The sequence below is a fragment of the Dipodomys merriami genome, unplaced genomic scaffold, assembly GCF_024711535.1.
Source record: "Dipodomys merriami isolate MVZ:Mamm:240054 unplaced genomic scaffold, mDipMer1.0.p SCAF_50, whole genome shotgun sequence".
Lineage (NCBI taxonomy): Eukaryota > Metazoa > Chordata > Mammalia > Rodentia > Heteromyidae > Dipodomys > Dipodomys merriami.
Genome location: NW_027206069.1, coordinates 6,556,310 through 6,580,528, shown reverse-complemented (window position 1 = coordinate 6,580,528; position 24,219 = coordinate 6,556,310). Strand labels below are relative to the sequence as shown.

General features: G+C 45.2%; 1 protein-coding gene across 1 annotated transcript in view; it reads left to right on the top strand.

Annotated features, from left to right (window-relative positions):
- Positions 1 to 24,219, top strand: part of Ak7 (adenylate kinase 7) — a 66,604-nt gene that overhangs the window by 30,344 nt on the left and 12,041 nt on the right. The window contains exons 7-14 of the mRNA XM_069997626.1: positions 854 to 942; positions 6,257 to 6,347; positions 7,108 to 7,185; positions 9,079 to 9,228; positions 10,881 to 11,009; positions 12,026 to 12,155; positions 20,403 to 20,531; positions 22,568 to 22,636. Of these exons, the coding sequence (XP_069853727.1) occupies positions 854 to 942; positions 6,257 to 6,347; positions 7,108 to 7,185; positions 9,079 to 9,228; positions 10,881 to 11,009; positions 12,026 to 12,155; positions 20,403 to 20,531; positions 22,568 to 22,636 (865 nt within the window). The remainder of the gene's footprint in view (positions 1 to 853; positions 943 to 6,256; positions 6,348 to 7,107; positions 7,186 to 9,078; positions 9,229 to 10,880; positions 11,010 to 12,025; positions 12,156 to 20,402; positions 20,532 to 22,567; positions 22,637 to 24,219) is intronic.

The window sequence follows — 24,219 nt, the reverse complement described above, 5'->3', positions numbered from 1 at the left end:
CCAGGGCCTTGAGCATGCAAGGCAAGCACTCTACCACTGAGCCACCTTCCCAGCCCCTCATAAGACTCTTATCTCCAATAAACCACCAGAAAAACTGGAAGTGGCACTGTGGTTAGCCTTGAACTGAAGAGCTGAGGGACAGTGCCCAGGCCCAGAGTTCAAGCCCTATGACTGACAAAAAAAAAAAAAAAAAAAAAAAAAAAATATATATATATATATATATATATATATATATATATATATTATATATAGTGTTATAAAGATAATCTACAGAGGAGTTACCTTTTCATAAGTCAGGTAAAGAGTACATTTCTTTTTAGACAATGTCACCCCTTTCTTCACTCTCTCCTGGTTTTTCTTTCCCATCTCAGCTCACAAGTTGTATACTCATTTTCAACATAGTGTCCAGTGAGTACCATTGCTGCATTTGTTCACCCTTTGTCCCTCCATTTCTGTGCCCCCCCCCCTTTATCCCCCTTGCCAAACGCAGATTGTTTTGAGCAGGTTTTGGAGACGGGATCCCCTACTGTGTACCTAGCGGGCCTTAGACTTGCATGCAGTCCTCCTGTCTCTTCCTCCCAGTGTTGGGACTTCGGCGAATTCATTTTTCAGCACTGAGACTATGACATCTGAAGAAGACAAGCTGAAGAAGTCCCTTCTCTTTTGTTTTCAACAGCTCTCTGTCTATGATGTCCATGAAATCTTGTTATTCTTTGGCCACCTCTCTAACACAGCCACCAGTATGTTTGTTGGATGTATTAATCTGTGATTTTCTTTCTTCTGAGGCTGTAAAAGCTCATGCAATGTCCTCAGTGTCCGAGTGCATCATTCAGGGAACTTTTCTTTCTTTTAGATGGCCTGGCTAGGTGAGATTCCTGCCCTGCCTGTTTTTGGAGATGGAACAAATGTAATCCCGGCCATTCATGTTCTTGATCTAGCAGGGTAAGCCTTCTCTGGGAGATGGGAAGGTCCTAGATGACTGTCCCCTAACATTCCTTGAACCCCATGCTAAGACACCCCCCCCCCAGATATTGTGTCTTTCTACTTCACAACAACCCTCCACTGAAGGGAGCGTTACCTGTTGCCTCTGTGTGCATCGTGGAATAGTGTACACCTTCATGAAGCATCACACTTCTGATGACAAGTTTAGGTTCATCTCTTAGAAACTCAAACTCTAGGCAAACAATTCCAGAAAAGAAGGAACTTGGTACTAGGTATGAACATTTTGCTCACAGAATTTCTTTTCCTTTGTAATGTACACCCACCACATTCTAGGAACCAGTCAACTGAATCTGGAGCATTTTTAATTATTGTTTTTGTACTGGGGCTTGAACTCAAGGCCTCACCTTGTGCTCTCTCTTGGGGTTTTGCTGGTGCTCCACCATTTGAGCCATACCTCCAGTTGCCACCAGTTCCATGAAATCTTTTTTTGTGTCCTGGGGCTTGAACTCAGGGCCTGGGTGTTGTCCCTAAGCTTTTTTTTTTTTTTTCTCAAAGCTAGCACTATACCACAGAACCACAGCTCCACTTCTTGGTCTTTGGTAGTTTATTGGAGATCAGAGTTTCACAATCTTTCCTGCCCAGGCTGGCTTCAAATCAGGGTCCTCGTACCTTTAGTCTCCTTTTTTTTTTGTCAGTCACAGGGCTTGAACTCTGGGCCTGGGTACTGTCCCTGAGCTTTATACCTCAATGCTAGTGCTCTACCACTTGAGCCCCTGCGCCACTTCCAATTTTCTGGTGGCTAATTGGAGATAAGACTCTCATGGACTTTCTTGCCCCAGAAGGCTTTGAACTATGATCCTCAGATCTCAGCCTCCTGAGTAGCTAGGATTACAGGTGTGAGCTATGAGCACCCGGTTCAGATCTCAGTCTCCTGAGTAGCTAGGATTACAGGTGTGAACTGTAAGGTGTATTAAATAGGTATGTTTCATTAGGTAGCCGATGAAGAGAACACCACGCAGGGCAGCCATGAACTGCTGCCACGCACTGTGTAAGGTGGAGAGGCCTGGCCTGAAAGGGGAAGCCCACCCCCCAGGCTGGGACTTATCTAGACCAGAGACAGGAAGAGGTGGGGCCAGGTGTGGGAAAGGTGCGGCCATATTGGATCTGGAGCCCTCCTACGGTCAGGTGGGAGGCGTGGCCAGAGACGACCCAGGATGTGACCTACAGAGGAGGAGGTGACTGCTTCCAGGTGGGCCAGTTACCTAGGTAACACAGATACTGGGTGGAAATTTAGCCAAGAGGTAGGGAGGTGTCTGCACCTGGCCTGCTTGGCCTGAGGCTGACCTTAGGTGAAGCACCAGTGCTTAGCAGAAACTTTTCTTTTGAGACAAGGTCTCAGCCTGGGAAGGCCTCCAGCTTAAGTGCTGGGATTACAGAGGTAACTAACTTTCCTTTTCAGGAATTCTTGTGTAAAAAGGTAAGTTATCCTGGAGAAAAAGTGAACCCGTTGCCCAGGAATGACACACCCTGACGAGAAGAGGTTGCATAAGCTTTTACAGACTCAAGAAAGAAATAAACCACCTCGCTCCTCAGCGTACTAGTGGAGGTGTTAGGGTTGTGGTCATGGCGGAGCTGGGAAATACTTTCTATAGTTTGATGTGGTCTTTTTTTTCCCCCAGTGGGGCTTGAATGCACTTTTCCACTCAAGGCTTGTGCTCTACCACTTGAGCAATACCTCTCCTTTTAGTTGTTTTTTTTTTTTTTTTTGTCAGTCATGGGACTTGAACTCTTGGCCTGGGTCCTGTCCCTCAGTCTTCAGCTCAAGGCTAGCACTCTACCACTTGAGCCATAGCACCACTTCTGGTTTTCTGGTGGTTTATTGGAGAGAAGACTCTCACAACTTTTCTTTATTCTTTCTTTTTTTTTTTTTTTTTTTGGTCGGTCGTGGGGCTTGAACTCTGGGCTTGGGTGTTGTCCCTGCGCTCTTCAGCTCAAGGCAAGCGCTACCGCTTGAGCCATAGCGCCACTTCCAGTTTTTGAGTGGTTTATTGGAGATGAGTCTCTCGGACTTTCCTGCCTGGGCTGGCTTTGAACCGCGAGTCTCAGATCTCAGCCTCCTGAGTAGCTAGGATTACAGGTGTGAGCCACCAGTGCCCGGCTGAGTCTCACAACTTTTCTGCCTGGGCTGGCTTTGAATCACGATCCTCAGATCTCAGCCTCCTGAGTAGCTAGGATGACAGGCATGAGCCATGGGTGCCCAGCTTCCTTTCAGCTTTTTGCTGGTTAACTGGGGAGATAAAGAACGTCATAGCCTTTCCTGCCTGGGCTGGCTTCGAACCTCAATCCTCAGATCTCAGCCTTCTGAGTAACTAGGATGACAGGCATAAGCCACCAGCAAGAGGCTAGAAGGTCCCAGATTTAATCTTCTAGCATTCTTTGCTTCAGGGTGGTGGGCGGCTAGAAGAGGTCAGCTTAACACAATAACACATTCCAAAAGCTTTACCTAAGAGTCAGGAGTCTGTTTGTCAGATACCAAGGTTTCCTAAGGGCCTAAGATAGCGCAAGATAACTGGCTGTAGGCCTGCCTCGTTTGGTCCCCCCACAAGCGGGAGTTTGTCCTCTGGACAGGTCCTGTTCTGCGAGATCCTCCATACAGTTGTGGCTTCTTCAGAGAATTTCAGCGTCACACTGAGTCCCCAGATCCTGTGCCCAGAGAGACTCTGAGAGCCTGGCTTAAGCCCTAGATCAGTGAGCAGGCTCGCGGTGTCACAGTGAGTCAACTCTGAATTGCAGGGTTCAGGAAACCCTGGCTTCACTGTCCTACCCCAGGCTTATCCACCGGCAGGCCTGGATCTGCCCTTGCCTGAAGGGCTAGTTCTAGATTCCCAGCCTTGCCTGCTTCCACTGGCCACCACTCTGACAGAGTTACCAGTAAACAAACAAAACTTACACTTTAGGGCTTTCCAAAGGAAGGGAGTCCCGGGACTTTAATAAATTTCATGCCTTACAAAACATAGATCTGGCTGGACATGGTGGTACATGCCTGCAATCCCAGCTCTCAGCAGGCTGAAACAGGAGGATCACAAACCAAGCTGAAAAAATCAGATACCTAGATCCTCCTTAGCCAACAGGAACTCTGAGAATGAAGTGACCAGAATGTGCCCTGGTTATTGGCAGAGATTTCCTTTATGTTACAGGTTTCAAGTATGAGACTCTTTTACTTTGTTTTTTTAAGTGTTGGGGTTTGAACTTAAGTCCTTTTGCTTGCAAGCCAGGTACTATACTGTTAGAGCCACGTCCCTGACACTTTATTTTACTTTTGGTAATTGTTTTTAATTTTTAATTTTTTTGCTGGTTATTGGGCTGGAGTTCAGGGCCTGAATGCTGACCTTGAGCTTTTATGCTCAAGTGGCGCCACAGCTCCGCTTACTAGTTTTCTGTTAGTTAATTAGAGATAAGACTCTCACAGACTTTCCTGCCCCAGCTGGCTTCAAAATGCCATCCTCCTAGGGGCTGGGAAGGTGCCTCAGTGATAGAGTGCTTGCCTTGCATACATGAAGCCCTGGGTTCAATTTCTCAGCACCACATAAACAGAAAAGGCCAGAAGTGGCACTGTAGCTCAAGTGGTAGAGTGCTAACCTTGAGCTGAAGAGCTCAGGGACAGGGTCCAGGCCTAGAGTTCAAGCCCCATGACTGACGAAAGAAAGAAAAAGAAAGAAAGAAAGAAAGAAGGAAGGAAGGAAAGAAAGAAAGAAAGAAAGAAAGAAAGAAAGAAAGAAAGAAAGAAAGAAAGAAAGAAAGAAAGAAAGCTGTTTAAAACACCATCTTCAGAGATCTCGGCCTCTGGAGTAGCTAGGATTACAGGCATGAGTCACTGGCACCCGGCTCTCTAGCTCTTTTCAATAACATTTTCTTTCTTTCTACAGTTCTCTTTGAAAACTACCAATTATTTAACAGAGGAAGAAGCCAAAAGTTAAAGCATTTTGAGAAATTAATATGAAATAAATGTGGAACAAACACTTATTATTAATAACAACAACAATAATATTTTCAATGCTGGGCCTTCAACCCAAAGCTAAGCCGATGCTAGGCAAGCACTTTACCTCTGTGCTTCGACCCCAGGCCCTGAAATAGACATGTGCGGTATGCATTTTAGTTCCACTGGAAGCTAAGAGTGTGGGGGGCGATGAGGGGACTTAGCAGGCCATCAGAGAAGACTTCTTTTCACTATGGATTCTACTTTAGTATGCTACAGACTGCTCGTGTTCAAATCATTGCTCTGTGGGAAGGCTCCATTCCTTCCTGGTGTGGGATTCTCAGTTATAAGGTGGGGATAGCCATCTGGTAGGGCCAGAGTGAGAAATTAGTGGGAAAATAGACATGAAACCTTCCCTTGCGTCCTGCCCGGTCAGACCTGCCCTCCATCCCTGTGTGCCCCATGTGCCTTATGGCTCCCTTAAGAAGGCCATGTCTTCTCTGAATCTCTGTCTTTGTAAAATGCCTACCCCAAGCATAGTTAGGAGACCCTAAGTGGAGAGGGGCTTCGGAACAGGAAAACAGGACTAATGGGCCAAGAGGCTGGGGCCTCCCCTTTCCCAGTAGCTCCACACCCACAGAAAAGTTGCTTAACCTTCACACCTTAAGTGAAGTCACTTAACTCTTAATCTTCCCTCCCCAGAGTGCCCAGAAGGATCCTTCCTCTTCTACCCTCCCCCACCCCAACACCTCTACCCCACCCTTGCCCTGAGCTTGACCTTGACCTTGTCTGGCATTAAGTCAGATGACTTTTATTTTTATTTATTTATTTATTTTGCCAGTCCTGGGGCTTGAACTCAAGTCCTGTGCACTGACGCTGAGCTTCATTTGCTCAAGACCAGCACTCTACCACTTGAGCCACAGCACCACTTCCAGCTTTTTCTGTTTATGTGAAGAAATCCAACCCAGGGCTTCATGCATGCTAGGCAAGCACTCTACCACTAAGCCACATTCCTAGCCCATCAGATGACTTCTTAAAGTTCTATGATAGAGGGCTGGGAAGGTGGCTCAGTGGTAAAGCGCTTGCCTTGCATGCCTGAAGCCCTGGGTTCGATTCCTCAGCATCACATAAGCAAAAAAGAAAAAAAGCCGCAAGTGGCACTGTGGCTCAAGTGGTAGAGCGCTAACCTTGAGCTGAAGAGCTGAGGGACAGCGCTCAGGCCCAGAGTTAGGCCCCACGACCGGACCCAAAAAAAAAAAAAAAAGTTCTATGATAGAGATTGGGGTGTGGGGGGGGTCCCATTTATTGCCTGTGACTAATTTACCTGTTGGTCTGCAGAGTGTTACAAAACGTGATAGACCACGTACCAAAGGTTCACTACCTGGTTGCTGTGGATGAGTCTGTGCATACGCTGGAAGACTTCATCAAGGTACTGTGGCGTGTTCCTGCCTAGGCATTCATGGCATCTCAAGACATTTGCCCTAAGTTACAGTTATGGAATTAGCTGGGCTCATAGAAAGCTGTTTCATTAAGTTTTGCTCTTATTCCATGGCAATTAAGCAGGAGTGACCCCATTTTGGTCAGTCTGGAGCTCTGGAGCTCAATCCCAGACAATGGGCTCCTTAAAATCTTATTTAACAATACCAGGACGACTCCCTTTTCTGGGGCTTCCAATATTCCACAGACCAGTTATGTTTGTCTCCCTTCTGCTGGGAGCTCCTGGAGAGCTGACACTAGGCCTTACTTGTCTCTGTCTTCCATATACTTTCAGAATAGACAAATAAATACGCTTTGCACATTACCTTCTGTTTGTTTTTGTCTGTAGTGGGGCTTGCACTCAGGGCCTAGGCACTATCCTTAAGCTCTTTTGCTTATGGCTAGCACTCTACCACTTTGAGCCACAGTTCCATTTCCAGTTTTCTGGTGGTTAATAGGAGGTAGGAGTCTCATGGACTTTCCTGCCTCGGCTGGCTTTGAACCATGATCCTCAGATCTCAGCCAACTGAGTAGCTAGAATTACAGGCATGAGCTACAGGCATGGTGCCTGGCCTACTGTCTGTTTTGAAAGTGCTTTTATTTATCTGTATTTAGCTATGCTCATAATCATGTAAGAAGTTTTTTTTTTTTTAAATAAAATGTTACAAGTAAATCAAATAATCTTTTTGTTTTTTGTTTTTTTTTTTGAACAGTGCATCAGCAAACATACTGGCCCTGGGAAAATTCAGAAAATGTCTAAAGAGAGCGCCTTCCTAAGCAAGGAGCTAACAGTTAGTATGAAGAAATTGTATTTAACTGCTTTGTGGAATGGGAACTTCTTTGTACAACTACTTAAAGATTAATAATAATAATAATAAGTGTTAAAAAAAGAAATTGTATTTAAAATTTTGTTTTTCTAACTATTATTTTCTAGATATTATTGGTACTGGAGGGGAGCACTGGTCAGGGGAGTTTGAGGGCCAGCAGGAACAATTCTCCTTCCACTTAGTTTTTTCTTCCGGGTTTGAACCGCTGGACGACATTAAAGTAGTTACTATTCAAAATATTGGAGTTTTCAACATTTTGAAGTTCTCCCAGGGTATTTGAAAAAACTCCTTTGTTCTTGTTTGTTTAATGCAGTCATTTATAGCTATAAACTACATTAGACCCACTTTCATTTTATTCATAGGGTCTTGTATGTTCTATTTTTATATTCACCTGATTCTAGGAATTTAAAAAATTTCTCTTTTAATTCTTTGATGATCATACAAAGTATATTGTTCAGCATCCATATATATGTGTGGACTTTCTGTAGTTTCTTTTATGGCTAACTTGTAGTTTTCTTTCTTTATGATCTGATAAAATATAAGAATTTATTTCAATTTTCTTATGATTTTTCACATTTTTAATTTTTTTTTGTCAGTCGTGGGGCCTGAACTCTGGGCCTGGGCACTGTCCCTCAGCTCTTCAGCTCAAGGCTAGCACTCTACCACTTGAGCCACAGCACCACTTCCGGCTTTTTCTACTTATGTGGTGCTGAGGAATCGAACCCAGGGCCTCATGCATGCAAGGCAAGCGCTCTACCACTGAGCCACCTTCCCAGCCCTTTTCTTATGATTTTTAAGCTTGTTTCATCCACTCAAACATGATCTATTTTAGAGAAATTTCTTTTTCTTTCTTTCTTTTTCTTTTTCTTTTCTTTTCTTTTTTCTTTTTTCTTTTTTTTTTGCCAGTCAGGGCCTAGGCACTGTCCCTGAGCTTCTTTTGCTCAAGGCTAGCACTCTACCAATTGAGCCACAGCACCCCTTCCAGCTTTTTTTGTATTGTGGTACTGAGGAATAGAGCCCAGGGCTTTATGCATGCTAGGCAAGCACTCTACCATTGAGCCACAGTCCCAGCCCTATTTTACAGAAATTTCTGTGGGCAGCTAAAAAAGGCTGTATGTTTTGTAGGTTTTACATAGTAGATTCTAAACATTTCTGTTAAGTCTATTTGATGTGCAATGTCATTGAATTGTGAAGTGTTTTGTTGATTATTTTTTTGTCCTTAGGACTTTTAGGGGATGATAGTTACATTGGGGTCTATCTAGGACCTTATGTCACATAATGTTGTTTTATGAACATGGGTGTGCAAATATTCATTTTGTACACATTTATAATTGTTATATCTTCTTGGTGGATTGTTACTTTTTGGGGGGGGGGTCCAGTCGTGGGGACTGAACTCTGGGCTTGGGCGCTGTCCCTTAGCTATTCAGCTCAAGGCTAGCGCTCTACCACTTGAAGCACAGCACCACTTCCAGCTTTTTTCTTTTTGCTTATGTGGTGCTGAGGAATCGAACCCAGGGCCTCATGCATGCAAGGCAAGAGCTCTACCACTAAGCCACTTTCCCAGCCCTGGATTGTTACTTTTTTCTTTTGCCAGCCCTGGGGCTTGAACTCAGGGCCTGGGCACTGTCCCTGAGCTCTAAAGCTCAAGGCTAGCACTCTACCACTTAAGCCACAATGCCACTTCTGGTTTTCTAGTGGTTTATTGGAGATAAGAGTCTCATGGACTTTCCTGCCCTGGGTGGATGTGAACCATAATCCTCAGATCTCAGCCTCTTGAGTAGCTAGCATTACAGACGTGAGCCACCAGTGACTGACTCTTTTTTTTTTTTTTTTTTGTAATCTGCCCATAACTTTCAGCAAGAGCATCTTGACCAGTTGCTGGTGAACTTGAGAATGGAAGCGCTATACGTGAAGGAGAATTTTAACATCCGGTGGGTTGCCCAAACAGGATTTGTAGAAAACATCAACAACATCCTCAAAGAGTACAAGCAAAGCAGAGGCTTACTGGTAACTATGACTGTCTCCTATTTCACGTTCAGATCCAAAGTTAATGATATTTAGTGTTGGGTTATTTGAACCAATGAAGGTCCTTATCTTTTTCAAACATTGAACAAACATTGAACTTTCTTACTTCAAGGTTTGGGTTTTTTTTGGTGTCTGTGCTAGGGCTTGAACTCAGGGACAATTGAGTGTTGTCCCTGAGATTTCTTGCTCAAGGTTGATACTCTAACATTTGAACCACAGCTCTACTTTCAGCTTTTTGGCACTTAATTGGAGATAAGAGTCTCAAGTAGTTTCAAGTCTAGGCTGGCTTCAAATTATGATCCTCAGATCTCAGCCTCTTGGGCCAGTGAATGTAGCTCTGTGGTAGAGTACTTGCTAGCATGCATGAAGCCCTGAGTTCAATTCCTTAGTACCACGTAAGCAGAAAAAGCAGGAAGTGGTGCTGTGGCTCAAGTAGTAGAGCACTAGCCTTTAGCAAAAAGCAGCTCAGGGACAGTGCCAAGGCCCTGAGTTCACAAGCCCCAGGACTGGCAAAAAGCAAGCAAACAAACAAAACCTCAGTCTCTTGGATAGCTAGGATTACAGGTGTAAGCCTGTCTCATTTCAAGTTCATGTTCAAGTTTGATAGCTTGTGGTCAGTTCCAGTTATCATACTAACCACAAAATATTACAGCTTTGCATTAATTATCCATGAGAACTTAGGCACACTGAACATGGTAGTAAGCTCAAGGCTGACTGTAATAGACATATAAGAAATTGCAGGGGCTGGGAAAGTTGCTCAGTGGTAGAGCGCTTGCCTTGCATGCCTGAAGCCCTGGGTTCGATTCCTCAGCACCACATAAGCAAAAAGAAAAAAGCCGGAAGTGGCGCTGTGGCTCAAGTGGTAGAGCGCTAGCCTTGAGCTGAAAAGCTGAGGGATAGCGCCCAGGCCCAGACTTCAGGCCCCACGAACAGACCCCCCCCCCCAAAAAAAAAAAAAAAGAAGAAATTGCAGGTGCCTCTCTGGACAGCCAGTTTCAGAGCTGGGTAGAGCTGGATGTGTATATGGGAGTGGGTAGTCAGGAAGGAAACTGCCAGGAATGGGCTTGAACTCAAGACCTCTTAGTCTCACTTGGATTCTTTGCTCAAGGCTGGTACTCTGCCACTTCCAGCTTATCTGCTGGTTAATTGGAGGTAAGAATCTCTCATGACCTTTGAACCATGATCCTCAGATCTCACCCTTCTGAATAGCTAGAATTATAGATGTGAGCCAATAGTGCCCAGCTATAGGTATTCTTTTTTAAAAAAAGATTGACGAACAAGCATAGAGCCAGTGGCTCACGCCTGTAAAATCCTACCTACTCAGGAGGCTGAGATCTGAGGATCAAAATTCAAAGTCAGCCTGGGCAGAAAATTCCATGAGACTTTTATCTCCAATGAACCACCAGAAAATCAGAAGTGGCTCTGAGGCTCAAAGTAGTAGTGTGCTCTAGACATGAGAAAAATTGCTCAGGCACAGTGTGAGTTCAAGCCCCACAACCAGAAGAAAAAAAAATTCCTGTTGAATGAAATGAACTTGAACCAGCACATGAGCCCTGGGACTTTGAAGCAGATCAAACCCCTGTCTAGCGATGGAAGGTGCAGAGCTCATGCCAAGTTCCTTTTTCTTTTTTCAGCCAATCAAGATTTGTATTCTTGGTCCTCTTGCTGCAGGAAAGACCACAGTTGCCCAAGAGCTGTCCAAATACTACAAAGTGCCTCACATCCGAGTAAAGGAAGTGATTGCCGAAGCCATAGCCAAACTGGTAACACTGCAAGTTCACTGGGGATTCTTTTCATATTTACAAAATGCTTTTCTCAGTCATGTAATACACAGGCATTAGAATAGTTATGCCAAAGATTCCTTTTGTTATTTGAGTTGGATTTTGTTGTTGTCCACTGGTTATGAACACCCAGAAGAACCCCATGGGTTTTCTCCCGGGTCGTGGACAAGCCCAGCTTGTCCTTGGATTTTGGTCTGCCTGCAGCTCTCACTCAAAAGATATCTTGTCTTATCTCTGTTGATGAGAATGTTTTCAGTTTTTCAAAATTATCATATTGTTGTTATCTTGTTTCTCAGGATGTTACACTGTTTACTGCTTTGTACTATTTTGCTGGGAATGGTAGATACTGAGGAACATTTCTATAAAGAAGTATTGTCTCTTTTTCTGTGTATGTGGATTGGACACACAATGGTTAAGCATGAGCTCTACCACTGAGCCATACCCCAAAATTGATTTCAATAAAGTGTGTAGAAATTTGATTTATTTCTACTAAATGTGTTTCCTAAGTGAGATACAACCAACCTAGTGTCTTAGCAAACTTCTAGCATTTGCATGGAAGTATATTTTTCTCCTACAAGCAGAGGTAGTGGCTCGCTAGCCAGGCTAGTGGCTCACTCCTGTAATCCTACCTTCTCAGGATATTGAGACATAGGGGACTGTGGCTTGAAGCCAGCCTGGGCAGAAAAGTCTGCAGACTGTGCCTCTGGTTAACCAGCCAAAAGCCTGACTGGAGTCATGGACTCAAGTGGTAGAACATCAGCCTAACAAAACTGAGCAAGTGCAAGGCCCAGTGTTTAAACCCGAGTACCAAAAAAGGAAAATAAAACCATTGAGGCTACCATCCATCTTTGTAGATATGCACATCCTGCAGACTTTCCTCCTGATGACTGATATTGGGTACATTCTGGATTTGGGCACCAGACTTCCCCTAGGGTCTCTGGTCAGATGATCAGTGAGTCGTGAATCAATGCAAAGCACTCTCCAATTTGAATATATAGGAGTCCATCATTGCACCTAAGGACCCAGGAGAGGGAGAAGAAGAAGGTGAAGAGGAAGAAGAGGAGGAGAACGTGGAAGATGCTCAGGAACTCTTAGAAGGTGTCAAGGAAAGCATGGAGCAGAATGCAGGTAGCTCACTCAAGAATGCTGGTGGCTCACAGGAGCACAGGTAGCTCGCTGGGGAGTGCGGGCAGATCCCACAGCACCCCGCCATGTCCACCTGCTTCACAGGAGTTATTTTTTCAATCTGGTTATAAAGCACTAACTGGGTATGGTAGCTCACACCTGTAATCCTAGCTACTGGGTGGGAGGCAGAGATCCAGAGGATGGAGATTGGAGGCCAGCCCAAACAAAAAGTCAGACTCCTTCTTAATCAATAGAAAGCTGGGTGTGGTAGCTGTGTTGATCATTTCAGCTAAACAGGAAACATAAATAAAAGGGTAAGTTACAATCTGGTCTGGCTCAGGCTAAAAGCAAGGCCTTATTCTAAAACTCACAAAAGCAAAATGGGTTTAGACATGGCGTTAGTGGTAGAACACTTGCAAGTGAGAGGCTCTTAGTTCAAACCTCAGTACTGCCCCTACCAAACAAACAAAAAGCAAAGTACTACAGAAATTAAAGTAATAGCAAAACCAGTTCATGTGTAATGTCACCTCCTGGATAAATTCATTGTTAATATTTTGGTGACTATCTGATAACTTCCTGACATATTAAAAAAAAAAAAAAAAAAAAAGCAAGCCCAGTGCCAGTGGCTCACACCTGTAATCCTAGCTACTCAGGAGGCTGAGATCTGAGGATCAAGGTTCAAAGCCAGCCCAGGCAGGAAAAGCCGTGAAATTCTTTTTTGGGGGGGGGAGGGGGGTTTGGTCGTGGGGCCTGAACTCTGGGCCTGGGCGCTGTCCCTCAGCTCTTCAGCTCAAGGCTAGCATTCTACCACTTGAACCACAGCGCCACTCCCGGCTTTTTTCTTTTTGCTTATGGGGTGCTGAGGAATCGAACCCAGGGCCTCATGCATGCAAGGCAAGCACTCTACCACTGAGCCACCTTCCCAGCCCCCAAGCCGTGAAATTCTTATCTCCAATTAAGCACCAGAAAAACAGAAGTGGCACTGTGGCTCAAGTGGTAGAGTGCTGGCCTTGAGCTGAAGAGCTCAGGGACAGCGCCCAGGCCCAGAGTTCAAACCCCATGATCAACTGAACCGCCCTCCCCGCCTCCACCCCCAACAAAATCAAGTGATAAACTATGAAAAAATATTCTCCACCAGGATGACCTGGTTAATATCCTTAACACATGAAATACCCAGGCATTACTATTCAATCTTTCATAGAAGAAATGGATACGAGAGGAACTAGTTGGAGGGGGTTAGTGGAGCTAGCCGATGGTGGGCCAGCTGCACTGTATGTACTCCACTGTCTCTGTCTGGTTCTATGTCTGCTCACTGAGCAGGGGGAGGAGGGCGGGGTCTCTGCTCTTGGGAGGTAGGGCCCCTGGGCACAGGGGCTCCCAGGGACTGAGGCTCCCCCGTGGCAGTGGGTTGCAACATTGAGAGGGCAGTTGCTGCTGCTGAAGCCCTGGATGAAAGCCTGAGTGGTCAGCCCCCAGCAGAGTGTGATAGGACAGACCTTCAGGCTCACTAAGTAGAAACAATGAAACACTGTGAAGAAGATATTCCAGAACTTTACTTTTAATAATGTTGCCAAGTCTGAGCCAAGGCCCACATTACTTATGGGAATCCAGCAAGAAAACAGACACATCATACAAAGACGTCAATGTGCTTCAGAACTCACCATGTCCAAGGATCTAGAACAAAGGCTTGAAAACATTTGAATCCTTACTAGCTAGAAAGTCCAGGTATAGTAAGGAAGCTGCAATTATTTGTTCAATCAACTGTCACTATTTTTGTGGTACTTGGGATTGAACTCGGGGCTTTGCATGTGCTAGACAAATACTCTTAACTGCTGAGCTATACCTTCAGTTTATGTCCCTTTATTTATTTGTGTGTGAGAGAGAAAAAGAATTGGTCTAGGACTTGAATTCAGGGATTCATGCTATCATTTGCCTTTTTTACTTAAGGCTGGTGCTCCACCACTTGAGCCACAGTGCCACTTCTGGCTTTTTGCTGGCTGATTAAAGAGTCTCAGAGACTCTTCTGCCCAGTCTAGCTTTGAACTGTGGTCCTCAGATCTCAGCTTCTTGGGTAGCTAGGATTACAGGTGTGAGCCACCAGCATCCTGCCACAATTCTCACTTTACACTCAAACTCTTCATTCATTCTGTCCCACCCTTGGGTGAAATTCCCCTTAAGTCCCATAGAACCCTCAGGTGTTCAGCTTTGGAGCCTTCGGTTTATTTATGCTTTAAAAAATCTAGGGCTGGGGTTGGGAAGCAATGTGGCTTAATGGCTGAGTGCTTGCCTTTCATGCTTGAAGCCCTATGTTGATTCCTCAGTACCACATAAATAGAAAGTGGCACTGTGGCTCAAGTGGTAGAGGGCTAGCCTAGAGCAAAAGAAGCTCAGGGACAGTGCCCAGGCCCTGAGTTTAAGCCCCAGGATTAGCCAATAAAAATTTTTTAAAAATCCAGGGCTGCTGGATGCCATTGGCTCACACCTGTAATCCTAGCTACTCAGGAGGCTGAGATCTGAGGATCAGGGTTGGAAGCCAGAGGTGGGGGGGATGGGCATAGGAAGGGAGGGAGGTTAGGGAGGGAGGTTGAGGGAGTCCTTGATTCTTATCTTCAATAAACTACTCAGAAAAAGCCAGAAAAGCAAAGAAGCTCAGCAAAGAAGCTCTGGACCCAGGTCCAGAGTTCAAGACCCATGATGGTCCAAAAAAAAAAAGTTCAGTCAAATCTTCACACACTGGGTTTTGAACTGTGGTCTCTAAAGGAACAGGAAAATAGAAAGCACTTCATATTTATACCTAGACAGTCGGGGCCTATCCTAAGCTAGTATTATTACCTGTGGGTCAGAACAATGTGTAAACAGTGCCAAGGACCCTTTACCCCACTGTCTCTCCCCTCAGGCCTCTTAAAGCACCTGTTTTCCTCTCCCTTTCTCTTCCCTTTTGTTGCTAGGTGTTTCTGATGAGCCAGTGTGGGAAATGGGAGACACACATACATACACACACACACACACACACACACACACACACACACATATACACACACACACGGTATCTGAAGCTTACTCAGTGCTTAGTCAGCACACTGGGTATCAGGCCCTTCAGAGTCTCCCACAGAGACCCGTGCATTGCTTGCCCTGGAGCTCAGATGCTGACTGTCTTCTGGGGCCTGGGGAGACAGCCTCTGTCACTGTATGCCTCCCATCTCCATTGTGCTCCCCTCCCCAGCTGCTCATCCATCTTAGTCAGCTGCCCCCAATGTTGCAAGAATCTAGACCAGAGGCTCTTGGGATTCTGACCATTTCTCAGGACCAGCTGCTTACTCCAAAGCAAGCAAGCAACTGGTGGCTCATGCCTGTAATCCCAGCTCTTGAGATCTGAGGATTGATTCCAAGCCAGCCCAGATAGGACAAGTCCATGAGACTCTTACCTCCAATTGACTATCCCCAAACCAGAAGTGGAGCTCTAGCTCAAGTGGTAGAGCCTTACCTTGAGTAAAAAAGCTCAAGGATAGCACTTGGGCCCTTGAGTTCAAGGACCAGCAAGAAAGAAAAGAGAAGAAAAGAGAAAGAGGAGAAAGAGAGAAGAGAAGGACGATCACTGACACAGAGCCCAGCAGAGAGCATTGCTGACTCCCTGCCCCCAGAGCTTGACTGGAGACGCCCCCCCCCCCACCCCACCCCCACCCCCCCCCCCCCCCCCCCCGAGCTGGACAGGCTAGAGGAGTGCTGGGAGGGAGGAAGTAATCTGCGGGGAAGGGGAAGTGTTCACAGGCAGTCAGTCATTCCGCTCCCCTCCTCCCTCACTTCTTTTATTTCTTCTTAAGTTTGTCCACACTTCTTCCCCTTCATGTTTACTGGAAACTAGACGAGGTCCTCAGTTATGTTTGAACAGCACAAGATCTTTGGACCCAGGGCCAGACAGGCGTCCAAGACACTAAGGGTGGAGATCACGCTCCTGCTCCCCAGCCACCGGCAGTTTTACAGCCCTGGCTGGGGCAAGCCTTCTTTCCTGCTCACCTCCCCACCTCCCTTCCCGCTCCCCCCTCCCACCCCACCCCTCCCACTCCCGCCCCCAACAACAGACGGGGCCTTAGTTGCAGATTTCATGCTTGTCTTACATGTTTCAGCAGCATTGTGGAATCACTGACTATATATAGTCCAGTGATGCTGGGCTAGTCTCTCCGTGCATCTGTGAGTTTGCAACTACAAAGGGAAAAAGTCTTGTAAATGCATCAGATTCCAGAATACCCATACGATGCATGAATGTTGGCGTGATATCTGGACTTGGCATTATTTTTAACCATGTTTTAGTGATTATGAACATAGGTTACATTTTAAACATTGTTGCTATTTGAAAAGTAGACTTGAAGTGAAAAGGTAAAAAAAAGCAGAGCAAGATTTTAAAAGCTTGCCCTTAGGGCTGTGCTGATCCATGGAAGAGGGATGGGTTTGGAGGTTGCAAAGAAAGGGAAACTCCAGGTAGTTGATTTGGAGTTTGTTTCACACCCAAAGAAGATAAACTCCACAGCATCCTGCTACCCCATTCATGGAAGCAATATGATAATAGCCAAGGTATGAAATCACCCAAGTGCCTATCTACAGACTAACACACACACACACACACACACACACACACACACACACACACACTAGAATATTAATTAATTAATTAATTAATAAGTATTGGGGCTTAAACTCTGGGCCTGGGCACTGTCCCTGGGCTCTTCAGCTTAAGGTGAGCATTCTACCACAGCACCACTTCCAGTTTTCTGGTGGTTAATTGGAGATAAGAGTCTCACAGATGTTCCTGCCTGGGCTGGCTTTGAACCATGATCCTCGGACCTCAGCCTTCTGAGTAGCTAGGATTATAGGTGTCAGCCACCCGCACCCAGTTTTATTCAGTGTTTTGAAAGGAGGCTAGCTGGTTATACAAACTATCCCACCACTCAAGAAGCTGAGTGAGTCCCAGGCCAACTAACTACATAGTGAGTTTCTAACCTAAATCCAGCCACGTGTGATAGCTCACACCTATAATCCTAGCTACTCAGGAGGCTGAGATCTGAGGATCATGGTTCAAAGCCAGCCTGGGCAGGAAAGTCCGTGAGACTCTTATCTCCAATTAGTGATCAGAAAACCAGAAGTGGCGCTGTGTCTCAAAGTAGTACAATGCTAGACTCTAGTGAAAGAAGCCCAGTTCTGTGTTCAAGCCCCAGGACTGACAAAAACAACAACAAAAAGGAAATTGTGATAGGAATAGGCCAGGAGGACATAATGCTAAGTGAAGTCAACCAGACATAAACACAGAAAAACCTCATTTGGAGTCACTTATATGTGGGGAATATTTTTAAAAGAGGTCAAATGGAATGAATCAGAAGATAAAGCAATGTTTACCATAGCGAGGATGGGGCATGGAGGATATAGATTGAAAAATACAGTTGAGCCCCAGACAGAGGGCAACAGCAGCGGGTGGTCGTGGTGGTTATGTTCAGGGAGGCCTCAGTGGGCATGTGTGCTTGGCCCTTTGTGCACCTGGCCATGTATCTAGTTTAAAGTAGTCTTTTTTTTTTTTTTTATTGTGAGGATACCGTACAGAGTTACAATTACATGGGCTAGTTTAAAATATTCTATAATTATCAAAAACTTCCTTAGAGGTACACACATTCATTCTGAATCAAGCAGAAATGAAGGGCAAGCGTGATGCCTGAAATAAACCTCTGTGTGTGTGTGTGTGTGTGTGTGTGTGTGTGTGTGTGTGTTCCTTGTGAAAGACCCCCGACTTCGGGTGTCCCCCAAATCAGGACCTCCCTGCCCCAAGCACCAGTCAGACGACACCAGATGCAAAAGCAAGAGGGTTTTATTTGGGCATGCCCAGGTTCCCAGGTGCATGTGACCTCGAGATCCGCAAGGTTCGGGTCAGTGGCTGGGAGCCCCGAGCAGTCCCGGGGATGGTCCTTTTATGGGACCCCTCGGTCCGTTACAGTAGAGCCCGTGCTTTTTCAGCCAGTAAATTTAAAGTGTTACAACCTGGTCTGCACGCAGGCAGCCAGTCCTTTTAAAACAAATCATATGTTTTGGCCAATCACTGTTCGAGGGGGTCCCTCGGTGTACGTGCGTCTCCGGCCCTTGGTATGAGGAAGTGACCTTTGTCCGAGTCAGCACCTGTCGTTCCTCACACCAGGGGGCTGACTGCGGTGTGGGATTAGTTAGTAGGGTGTGATTAACTGGTGAGGTTAGTTATCAAAGGGGGAGTGTGGGGGTAATATAATTTTCTTAGCAAAGCATGTTACAGAAGCCAGAAATAGCTTGGTTAGATACAAAACTCTGTTCCCCTACAAAGAGGCTCAGGGCCTGGTTGGTTGGGGAGGGGGTCTTTCACTTGGGCTTGAACTCAGGGCCTGAGCACTATCCCTGAGTTTTTTGCTCAAGGATAGAACTCTTATCACCTGAGCCTCAGCCACTTTTTTGGAAGTTAATTTGGAGATAAGAGTTTCAGGGATGTTCTTGCCTGAGCTGGCTTGGAACTGAGATCCTAAGGCCTCCTGAGTAGTAGCTAGGATTACAGGCATGAGCCACTGGCACCCAGCAAAGGAGTAAGCTTTAGAAAGTAGTACTTCACAGAGAAAACCCATCTTTGAATACTAGTGTGAATGCATGATATTTAATATTTTTGATTTATAGCTTGGCCACTCTTTGTTGTTATTGTTAACCTGAGGGTTTGAACTCAGGTCTTTGTGCTTGCTGGATGGGTACTCAAGCACTTGGCCCCAGTTTGCTTTTCTTCTGTGCTACTACAAACGTTACTGGGAAGCCATGTAAAGGTACTGCGTAATGTTAGCTAACACCTTTGATTGTATTTTTGTTTCAGCTATGATACTTAAATTTCTGAAAGATGCAATTTATTTTCTGAGTCCTTACTGCCCACGTTAGGAGACAAGAGAGGTATTCTAATTCAGTCCATTGACTGTCATTAAAAGTGGGATCAAAATGTGGCCCAAACCAGGAACCAGGGGCTTACACCTATAATACTAGTTACTCGTGAGCCTGCAATCTGGAGGATAGCAATTCAAGGTCAACCTGGACAGAAAAGCTTATAAGACCCTGTCTCCAAAATAACCAGCAAAAAGCAGGGCTGGAGGCATGACTCAAGTGGTAGAGTATGAACTGAGTAAGCACGTAGGCCAGGTGCCACTCGAAGAATAAAAGTAGTTATATACTATATATACTTATATACTAAACTCCCTAATACCTAAAAGTGTAGTACAGGCTCTGGTAGGAACGTTACAGGTCAGTCTTTCAGACTTGGCACACTACCATTCCCTCTCTGTCTATCTTAGGCAAGGTCAGAGTGGGTAGCATCCCGGCACACAGTGGCTTAGGGTTATAGCAGAAAGATGGACCTTGAAATGGGGTTGCATCACACCACCACTTAACCACACCAGTGGAACAAAGGCCTGCTTCCAGCCTCTCCCAGAAACTTCCAGGAACCAACTCTGTATAGGGCCTGGAGTGGGAACCGCCCAAGGGACAAAGGTCAGAACTGCAACCTCCCACACTGTGAGCATGAACATGTTTGTGTGTGTGTGTGTGTACTCACTTACACACACACACACACACACACACAACACCTTAGTGCCCTGCCACTGAACTCTACCCCCAGCCCTTTCCACTGCTTTAAAGGGAAATGTGCCTTTGAGACCAGGTCAAACTGCATTGCTTTTCACATCTAGCAAATATTTACTTAGTTCCTCCTTTGGTGCTGGGAATTGAACCCTGTACCACTATACAATTGAACACTGTACCATTGAACTACACCCTCAACCCAAACACCTCCTTTGACTAAATCAAATGCCAGCCACCTGAATACTACCTCACTGGATTCTCGGAAGAGACTCATTTATTACACCTTACAGTTGGGCTAAAGGGTGTAATATCAAAGCAGAATTGCATAAACCCCACAAAGAAGCAGCTTTCTGTCATTCCTCTTACGCATCATTCAACTTCACCCCAAAGGTGGGATCACAGAACATTTGAGGTACAGGCGTCAGCATCTGCTCCGCTCTTTCTGTAGATCAACTCATGGGGCTCTCCTACTCTATACTGAACTAGATCTCAAGTGTCACATTCAAAGTGCAAAACCACACATTTATCAACTTTAAGGGTAAAGCATTTCCTAAAACACCTGCCTGCCCAAATCGGTTTAGAATCTCATCTGATAGAAATGTGACCCTATGTAACATGTTTTCTTTTCAATAGGTCGGCTAGAAGATCAATATTTAATCAGATTCATAAAAGAAAAGCTAAAATCTATGCCTTGTAGGAATCAAGGTTACATTTTGGATGCATTTCCAAAGACTTATGACCAAGCAAAAGACCTTTTCAATCGTAAGTCTGCATGTTCTCCATGTTTGCATGTTTATACTCAGATAAGTTATTCCCAGTAATAGTCATTCAATCAAAGAAACAAAGACTAGAGAGACTTGGCTTACCTTTTATTAGGTCCATAAATCTCCCCCCCCCTTTTTTTTTTGGTATAGATCTTGATCTCTTGCTTAGGTTTTTCGCTGAAGGTTGGAACTCTGCTGCTTGAACCTCAGCTACACTTCCAGTTTTTTTTTCTGATTAACTGGAGATAAAGGTTTCAGGGAGCTGGGCTCCAGTGGTTCACGCCTGTCATCCCAGCAACTCAGGAGGCTGAGATCTAAGGATCATGGTTCAAAGCCAGACTGAGCAGGAAAATCTGTGAGACTCTTATCTCCAATAAATCACCAGAAAACCAGAACTGGCACTGTGGCTCAAGTAGTAGAACACTGGCCTTGAGCTGAAGAGCTCAGGGACAGTGCCCAGGCCCAGAGCTTAAGCCCCATGACTGACAAAAGAAAAAGAAAAAAAAAGTTTCAGGGGCTGGGCACTGGTGGCTCATGCCTCCACAAGAGGCTATGGATCATAGTTCAAAGCCAGCAGGGCAGGAAAGTCCCTGAGACTCTTCTCTCCAGAAAACTGGAAGTGGATCTGTGATTCAAGGTGGTAGAGCACTAGCCTTAAGTGAAATTGCTTAGAGATAGCACCTAGGCCCTGAGTTCAAGCCCCACGAATGACAAAAAAATTTTCAGGGATTTTTCTGTCAAAACTGACATAGAACCTTGATCCTCAGATGTCTGCCTCCTGAGTGGCTAGGATCACAGGTGGGAGTTTACTGACACCTGGCTTAGTCTGTACTTTTTTTTTTTTTTTTTTTTTTTTTGCGGTCGTGGAGCCTGAACTCTGGGCCTGGGCACTGTCCCTTAGCTCTTCAGCTCAAGGCTATTACTCTTTTTTGCTTATATGGCACTGAGGAATTGAACACAGGGCCTCATGTATGCAAGGCAAGCACTCTACCATTGAGCCACCTTCCCAGCCCATGTACATTTTTAGTTTGTTTTAGTTGTTGTTGTTGTTGTTGTTGTTGTTGTTGTTGTTGTTGTTGTTGTCAGTCATGGGGCTTGGACTCTGGGCCTGAGCACTGTCCCTCAGCTCTTCAGCTCAAGGCTAGCGCTCTACCACTGGAGCCACAGCACCACTTCCAGCTTTTTCTACTTATGTGGTGCTGAGGAATCGAACCCAGGGCCTCATGCATGCAAGACAAGCACTCTTACTACTGAGCCACCTTCCCAGCCCTTTATTTTGTTTTATTGTAGCATGAGTATTGAATATACAATATACTTACCTTCTTTTTTTTTTTTTTTTGGTTGGTTGTGGGGCTTCAACTCTGGGCTTGGGCGCTGTCCCTGCACTCTTCAGCTCAAAGCGAGTGCTCTACCGCTTGAGCCACAGCCCCACTTCTGGTTTTCTAGTGGTTTATTGGAGCTAAGAGTCTCAGGGACTTTCCTGCCCGGGCTGGCTTTGAACTGTGATCCTCAGATCTCAGCCTCCTGAGTAGTTAGGATTACAGGCATGAGCCACTGGCGCCCAGCTTATACTTACCCTCTTAACACATTTTTAAGTGCACAATATATTATAATCGACTCAGGGTATCATGTTTTTCTCAGTGGATTTCAAGAGCTTATCATCTTGCTGGACTAAAACCTTATACCCTTTGATTAGTTAAGTTTCCTTTTTCTCTACCCCAAGTCACAGGCAGCCACTCACCATTGGCATAATTTCTTTCTTTTCCAAGGCTGAATAGTATTCTAGTGTGTATATGTGCCAAATGTCAATGGACATTTAGGTTGTAAGACAATATGTGATCTTTGAAGTTAGGCATGGGTGCCACACACTTGTAATTCCAGTTCTGGGGAAACTGAGACAAGAAGATCTTAAGTTCGAGTCCAGTCTGGGCTATATAGTAAGACTCTGCCTTAAAACAAACCAACGGATACAGTATTTGAACTTTTGGCTGTTTATGTTAATAAACACAACTACTTATATTTTTGTTTTATTAGAAGAAGATGAGGAGGAAGAAGAAGAAATCAGAGGCAAAATGTTTCCCGTTGACAAAATAATTGTACCGGGTAAGTTTAAAATATTTTTCACAGATCACATTTACAGGAATGCTAGGCAATGTCTCTTTTGTATGAAAACAAGCTTTCCCATTTGAATTTCCCCCCTATTTTTAGGGGGGAAAAAGTTTTTTTTAAAAAAAGAGCTGGGTGCTGGTGGCTCACTCCTGTAATCCTAGCTACTCAGGAGGCTGAGCTCTGAGGATCGTAGTTAAAAGCCAGCCCAGGCAGGAAAGTCCGTGAGTTTCTTATCTCCAATTAACCACCAGAAAACCAGAAGTGGTGCTGTGGCTCAAGTGGTTGAGCTCTTGCCTTGAGCTGAAGAGTGCAGGTAGTGTCCAGGCCCAGAGTTCAAGCCCCTACAACTGACCAAAAAAAAAAAAAAGTTAAGAAACAAATGTAGAAAACGGAGAACTTGTGGGAATATCAGGAACATTAAAATTCTGAAATGGATTGAAATCCCTTGGAGAACATTCATATCTGCTGCCCTTCTCACAAAATACCACAGGTGTATGCTCTGTTGGTGGCTTAGCTTTGGAGTCACTTGGGGAGGTGGTGGGAGCCAGGATCATGGCCCCCTTGGGTCAAGCAGGCTGGCTGGCTGCTTCTTAGTTCACCATGAATGCTGCAGCCCTGAGAATCTGTCCACACTCCCACAGAGGCTCTTGAAAACGAAGCCTAAAAGAACTTGTCCTATTCAACAGGATTTGCTAAACACAAAGAAAGCATTTCTGTGGCCTTCCTGTGAATTTTCAAAGGTGTATTTGTTGTTTGTCAAGAGTACAGGGTAGGGAATAATTTGAGGTCATGATTCATTGCCTGACCAAGTTGCTTTCTGCAACTTAAGTGGAGGTTGTAGCCAAAAATAGCCCCCTCAACTGGCCTCAGGTCCCTCAGGGACAGTCACGCTATAGTCATCTCTTCCTCTTGGTCTAGGCTCCACTGGCAGAGAAGCTTCTGGAAGCACTGAGACCTGAGATAGCAGTCATCCTCAGGGATAGGTATATTGTTCGGTTGTAGACTCCAAAACCATGAAGTGCCAGTGAGATGGGTTGTCTCAGACATCTCATAATTCATGTGCAGGTTTGGGAAGAATAGAGCTCTCTCAGTTTCCAAGCCTTTCCAGTTGTGAGAGTGTACTATTTCAGAGTGATATTCATTCATTGCAAACTCCATGGTAAATCATACTGGTGTGAGGTGACTAGATAAAACCAAGCTCTAAAAGAGCTGGCAGACTAGATAAAATCCAGCTCTAAATGAGCTGGGAATCAAATATGCAGTTTACCAAACTTTCCATGATCTTTTTGTTGTTGTTGTTGTTGGTCATGGGGGCTGAACTCTGGGCCTGGGCGCTGTCCCTCAGCTCTTTTGCTCAAGGTTAGCACCCTACCACTTTAACTACAGCACCACTTCTGGCTTTTTTCTGCTTATGTGTTGCCAAGGAATGGAACCCAGGGGCTCATGCATGCAAGACAAGCACTCTACCACTGAGCCAACTTCCCAGCCCTTTTCATGATCTTGTTAGGTAGGAGTTGCACCTTGGTTACCAGATCTCAGAGCTGAAGTCTAGAGATTTAATCAAGTCCCCTTCATTT